The following is a 6411-nucleotide window of genomic DNA, read 5'->3' as shown; positions in this document are numbered from 1 at the left end:
CACAGGGACGGTGAGGGGACACGGTGTGGGCACAGGGATGGTGTGGGGAACAGTGTGGGCATAGGGATGGTGAGGGGAGAAGGGGCTGGTGATGGGATACGGGGGTGGTGACGGGAGAAGGGGCTGGTGAGGGGACATGGGGATGGTGAGGGGGCACGCGACGGTGAGGGAGAAGGGAACGGTGAGGGGAGAATGGGACGGTGAGGGGACACGGGAGTGGTGAGGGGAGAAGGGGTTTCTGAGGGGATATGGGGGGGGTGAGGGAACATGGGGATGGTGAGGGGGCACGGCGACGGTGAGAGGACACGGCGACGGTGGGGGGACAAGGGGGTGGTGAGGGGAGAAGGGGGTGGTGAGGGGACACGGGGGGGGGTGAGGGGACACGGGGGTGGTGATGGGACACGGGGACGGTGAGGGGACACGGGGGGGGTGAGGGGAAAAGGCGATGGTGAGGGGACCAGGAGGTGGTGAGGGGACATGGGAGGGGTGAGTGGACACGGGGACGGTGAGGGGAGGAGGGGATGGTGAGGGGAGAAAGGGATGGTAAGGGGACACGGGGATGTTGAGGGGAGAATGGGATTGTGAGGGGACACGGGGGTGGTGAGGGTAGAAGGGGATGGTGAGGCGACACCGGTATGGTGAGAGGATAAGGGGATGGTGAGGGGAGAACGGGATGGTTAGGGGACACGGGGGTGGTGAGGGGAGAAGGGGATATTGAGGGGACATGGGGCTGGTGAGGGGACGGGGGGGGGTGAGGGGAGAAGAGGATGGTGAGGGGAGAAGGGGATGGTGTGGGGACACGGGAATGGTGAGAGGAGAAGAAAAATGCTTTTCCCAAGTGCCTTCGGGTGACATGGGACGGTGAGGGTGGGGGGCACCCACAGGGGAGGGGGCACCCCAGGAGCACCCATGGGTGGGGAGGGGGTGGGGTGGCACAGGACACCCATCAGAGTCCAGAGATGTATAAAGAGAGTTATTAATTAGAAGCCCCTAATTATCAACCCAGATGCTGATTTCTCCTCGGGGTTGGGGGGGCCATGGAGGGGAAGGGGGGGGGGGTCCCCAAAGTGGAGGGTCTTCAAGGTGGGTGTCACAAGGAAGGGAGTCCCCAAAGTGGTGGGTGTCCCCAGGGGAGGGGTCCCCAAAGTGGGAGTTCTTAAGGTGGGAGGGGTCCCCAAAGTTGAGGGGGATGTCTCCAAGGTGGAAGGGGGGGGGAGGTCACTGAATGGGAGGGTGTCCTTAAGGTGAGGGGTCCCCAAAGTGAAGGGAGGCGTCCCCAAAGTGGGAGTCCTTGAGGTGGGGGGGGTCCCCAAGGTGGGTGTCACTAAGGTGGGGATGTCCCCAAAGTAGGGAGGGAGGGTCCCCAGGGTGAGAGGGGATCCCCAAGATGGGTGTCCCCAGGGGGAGGGGAGGTCCTCAACGTGGGTCACCGAGGTGGGGGGGGTCCCCAAGGCGCAGGGGGTCCCCGAGGTGGATGTCACAGGGTGAGGGGGGTCCCGGGGTGGGGGGACCCCCAGCGCTACCTCCCAGCTCTGCTCACTGCCAGGCGTGGGGGGGAGGGGGCACAGGGGGAGAGTGGGGGGTGACACCGGTGTGTGGGGGGGTCCCCCAGGGCCGGGAGGGGTCCCCACTTCCTCTGTTCCCATTTAACCCTTCACCCCCTCAGCTTTTGTATTTCCCCTCTCTCTTTTTCCCCTTTTTCCCCCTTTTTTTCCGTTTCAGCCTTTTATTTATTATGAAGCCGACTCCGAGCATCTCCCCGAGCCCCCCCACCCCCGCGGCTGTGGGACCCTCCCCGCGCGTGGGCCGGGGGCGTGGGGGGGGGGGGGGGTCCAGAGGCACCACCCCCCGCCCCTCCCCCCACGGCGTGTGAATAAAAAGCGTCTGGCTGGTGCTGCTCGTTCCCTCTGGAGCCCGTCAGTGGGGGGCTACGGGGGGCTATATGGGCTATGGGGGGCTATATGGGCTATAAGGGGGCTATGGGGGGCTGTAGGGGCTATGCTGAGGCTATGGGGGGCTACCAAGATACTATGGGGGCTATGAGGAGGCTATGGGGGGCTATGAGGGGGATATGAGGAGGCTATGGGGGGCTATATGGGCTATAAGGAGGCTATGGGGGGCTATGAAGGGGTTATAGGGGATATGAAGGGGCTATATGGGCTATGGGGGGCTATATGGGCTATAAGGGGCTATAGGGGCTATGAGGATGCTATGGGGGCTATGGGAGCTATGAGGGGTTTATAGGGGCTATGAAGAGACTATGGGGGGCTATGAGGGGGCTATAGGGGCTATGAGGATGCTATGGGGGCTATAGGGGCTATGGGGGGCTATGAAGGGGCTATAGGGACTATGAGAAGGCTGTGGGGGGCTATGAAGGGGCTATAGGGACTATGAGAAGGCTATGGGGGGCTATGAGGAGGCTATAGGGGCTATGAGAAGGCTATGGGGGGATATATATGGTGTCTATAGGCTTCGGGGATGCCTATAGGGATATATGTGGGTGCCTACAGAGTTATGGGGGTGTCTGTATGGTCATGTGTGTGTCTATAGGGATACGTGTGTGTGTGTCAGTAGGGTTATGGGGGTGTCTATAGGGATATATGTGGGTGCCTATATGGTTATGGGGGATGCCTATAGGGATCTATGGGGGTGTCTATAGGGTTAAGGGGGTGTCTGTAAGGTTATGGGAGTGTCTCTAGGGGTACGTAGGAGTGTCAGTAGGGTTATGGGGGTGTCTGTAGGGATACATGTGGGTGTCTATAGGGTTAAGGGGGTGTCTGTATGAGTGTCAGTACAGTTATGGGATGTCTCTAGGGATATATGTGGGTGTCTATAGGGTTAAAGGGGTGTCTGTAAGGATCCGAGAGGATCCCCAATGGATCCTGGGCAGAACCCCCCAAAAAAGACCTCAACGGACCCAGGACAGAGGCTGGATGGATGCTGGATGGATCCCAACCGGATCCCAGCACAGAACCCAAACAGATCCTGGACAGTCTCCCCCAAAAAGACCTAAATGGACCCAGAGCAGAGGCTGGATGGATCCCAAATGGATCCCAGGCAACCTCCCCCTCCCCAAAAGGCTCTGAATAGACCCAGAATATAGCCTGGATGGATCCCAGCCCAGAGACAAAACAGATCCTGGATAAACCTCCCCAAAAAGACCCTAAATGGACCCAGGACACAACCTGGATGGATCCCAGCCCAGAGACAAAACAGATCCTGGACAAAACCCCCCCAAAAAGGCCCTAAATGGACCCAGGGCAGAGCCTGGATGGATCCCAGACAAACCCCCCCCTCCCCAAAAGGCTCTAAATGGACCCAGGACACAACCTGGATGGATCCCAGCCCAGAAACAAAACAGATCCAGGATAAACCCCCCCAAAAAGACCCTAAATGGACCCAGGACACAACCTGGATGGATCCCAGCCCAGAGACAAAATAGATCCCGGACAACCCTCCCCCCAAAAGACCCTAAATGGACCCAGGGCAGAGCCTCGATGGATCCCAGACAACCCCTCCCCCCTCCCCAAAAGGCTCTAAATGGACCCAGGACACAACCTGGATGGATCCCAGCCCAGAGACAAAACGGATCCTGGACAAAACCCCCACAGAAAGACTCTAAATGGACCCAGGGCAGAGCCTGGATGACCCCTGGATGGATCCCAGCCAGATCCCATTTGGCCCTTGCACCTGCTTTGGGATTTTGAGGCTTTTCCCCTTTTTTTCTGCAGCTTTTCCTGGATGACACCAAAGTGAAGAACTTCATCACTTGCTTCAAAGGTACTGGGATCCCCCCAAAAGCCCCCCAAATCCTCCCCCTCAAAAATGACCCCTCAAAATGCCCCCAAAAACCAAAATCCTCCCAAAATTATCCCCCAGATCCTCTCTGACCCCTTCCAAAGACCCAAATCCCACCCTAAAACCCCCACAAATAAGCCTCCCAAATCCCCCCAAAAAACCAAACCCCAACTCCCCCTGACCTCAAAAGCCCCCAAATCCCAACAATCCCCCTCAAATCCCCCCAGAGCATCCCAAAACCTCCCAAATCCCCCCCAAAAAGCCTCCAAATTCTCTCCAACCCCCCAAAAAATGTCAAAATCCACCCAAACCCCCCAAAATATCCCCCCAAACAATCCCCAAAGTCTCCAAATCCCCTCAAATCACCCCAAAAAACACAAAAGCCCCCCAGAAACCCCCAAATCCTCTCCAGCCCCCCCAAAATAAATCCCCCGAAAATCCCCAAAGCCCCCAAATCCCCCCCAAAAAACCCCAAATCCCCTCCAACTCTCTCCAAAAGCAATCAAAATCCCCCCAACCCCCCCAAATCTCCTCAGAACCCCTCCAAAAAACCAAATCACCCCAAAATCCCTCCTCCCCATCACCATTCAGTAGCGTTTTAGCCTTAATTAGGGTCTTTAATTAGAGACTCATCTTTATTTGGGGTCTCATCTGTATTGGGGGGGCTGTGGAGTGGGGAGAAGATACTCTCATCCCCTTCATGGCCTTCGTAGGTGCCAAAACATCCTCCTCTCAACCTAATTTGCATATTAATCACCGCCTTAATTAACCACTTCCTGCCCTTAATTGCTCCCAGGCACTTGGTAACACTGATCCCTACTCACCCCCCCCCCCCCCCCGTCCCCCAAACCTCCCTCAGCCCCTTCAATTCGCTTTCCCATTAAGGAACACCCCCCTTTCTCCGGTGTTAATTAGGGGAGGGTTAATTAACGAGGGTGTGAGGTTAATTAACGTTGCCTTCCTCACTCACCTGGAGCTGAACCCCGGCAGCCTCTATGGGAGGGTTCATTATGGAGAATTGGGGGTTAGTTAGGAGGGTTGGGGTTAATTAGGAGGGTGGGAGTTAATTAGGAGGTTTAGGGGTTAATTAGTGGGGTTACTTAGGGTCCATCCTGGCAGGTATCACCTTCCTCTTCCTCACTCCCTTAGCAGTGGTTGTTCTGAGCAGCTTTAATCATGAGAGGACTGAGGGTTGGAGGTTAATTAGGAGGGTTGGAGGTTAAATTAGGAGGGTTGGGGTTAATTAAGAGCACTGGGGGTTAATTGTGGGAAGGGGTTATCCCAGCAGACGTTGCCTTTCACATCTTCTTCTTCCTCACCCTCCCTTAGAATCGCAGTGGTTGTTTTGAGGGGGTTAACCATGGGGGGACTGGGGGTTAGTTAGGGGCGTTGGAGGTTAATTAGGGGGATTGGAGGTTAATTAGGAGCACAGGGAGTTAATTCAGGGAAGGGGTTAATGATGGTTTATCCCAGCAGACGTTGCCTTCCTCCTCCTCATTTTCTTCTTCCTCACCCTCCCTTAGAACCGCAGTTGTTCCAAGTGGGTTAATCATGGGGACACTGGGGGTTAGTTAGGGGGGCTGGAGGTTAATTAGGAGGGTTGGAGGTTAATTAGGAGCACACGGAGTTAATTGTGGGAAGGGGTTAATGATGGTTTATCCCAGCAGACGTTGCCTTCCTCCTCCTCTTCTTCCTCACCCTCCCTTCGCAGCCCCGCAGCGGCCGTTCCCAGCGGGCTAACCACGAGCGGCGATGCGGCTTAATTAAAAGGGGGGGCTGTTAATTAAGGAGAGGCGCGGGTTAATGAGGGTCCATCCCGGCAGACGTGACCTTCCTCACGTTCTTCTTCACGCGGCTGGAGCGGAACCGCAGCGGCCGCTACGAGCGCGAATTCCCGTTCGTGTCCCGCTGCGGCGCGGAGCGCAACCTCCTGCGCTGCGAGCACAGACCCATCGTCTTCACCCGCCTCCTGCCCCCGGACGCCTCCTCCTCAGCCTCCTCCTGCTCCCGCCGCGCCGTGCTGTCGTTCTGCGGCGGCGGGGAGCGGCTGGCCGCGCCGCTCCGGCCCGAGGCGCTGGTGATGCTGCCGGAGAACGGGCGCTTGTACCACCCGGCGCCGGGCCGGGCGGGGGGCGCGGGGCCGGTGCGCTCGGCGCTGGCTCTGGAGTGGGGGTCCCGCTTGGAGTACGAGCAGGGGCCGGAGCAGCCCCCGACTCACTTTTGGTGGGAGGGGAAGAGGTATCGGCTCACGGGGGAGCTGGTGCAGCTGCTGCGGGGAGGGGAAGGGGCGGGGGAGGCGGAGAGCGGCGGAGCCGCGGGGCGGGGGTGAGGCTTGGAGGGGGTGGGAAGGGGCATTGCATGGCCCCGGGCGAGGAGGAGGAGGAGGCAGAGCTGGTGCTCAGCCACACCGTGTGGCTGATGCTGTGGTGAGGTGAGCGTTGCTGGTGCCAGGGATGTGGGTGTTGTGTGTGGGTCCCCCCACTGTGATATTAAAGGTCTCTGGCAATTGAAATGAGCCTAGAGGTGATGGGTGCCACTGCAGCAGTGTGGGTGCAGCTGTGGAGAGGTTGGTGCTGCTATGGTGAGGTTGGTGCAGCTGTGGTGGGTGACACA

General features: G+C 58.2%; 1 protein-coding gene across 1 annotated transcript; it reads left to right on the top strand.

Annotated features, from left to right (window-relative positions):
• Nucleotides 1–853: 853 nt before the first annotated feature.
• Nucleotides 854–6127, top strand: LOC133626377 (UPF0598 protein C8orf82 homolog). Its single transcript, XM_062005141.1, has 3 exons — nucleotides 854–861; nucleotides 3734–3780; nucleotides 5622–6127. The coding sequence occupies exons 1-3, from the start codon at nucleotides 854–856 to the stop codon at nucleotides 6125–6127; spliced, it is 561 nt and encodes a 186-aa protein (XP_061861125.1).
• Nucleotides 6128–6411: the final 284 nt, after the last annotated feature.

Source organism: Colius striatus, chromosome 11, assembly GCF_028858725.1.
Source record: "Colius striatus isolate bColStr4 chromosome 11, bColStr4.1.hap1, whole genome shotgun sequence".
Classification (NCBI taxonomy): domain Eukaryota; kingdom Metazoa; phylum Chordata; class Aves; order Coliiformes; family Coliidae; genus Colius; species Colius striatus.
This window is presented reverse-complemented; position numbering and strand designations above follow the sequence as displayed.

Excerpts from the sequence above, each read along its gene's own strand:
- LOC133626377 (XM_062005141.1), top strand. Across the intron at positions 3,781-5,621 it reads CTTCATCACTTGCTTCAAAG|ACGTGACCTTCCTCACGTTC; the intron begins GTACTGGGATCC and ends CCATCCCGGCAG.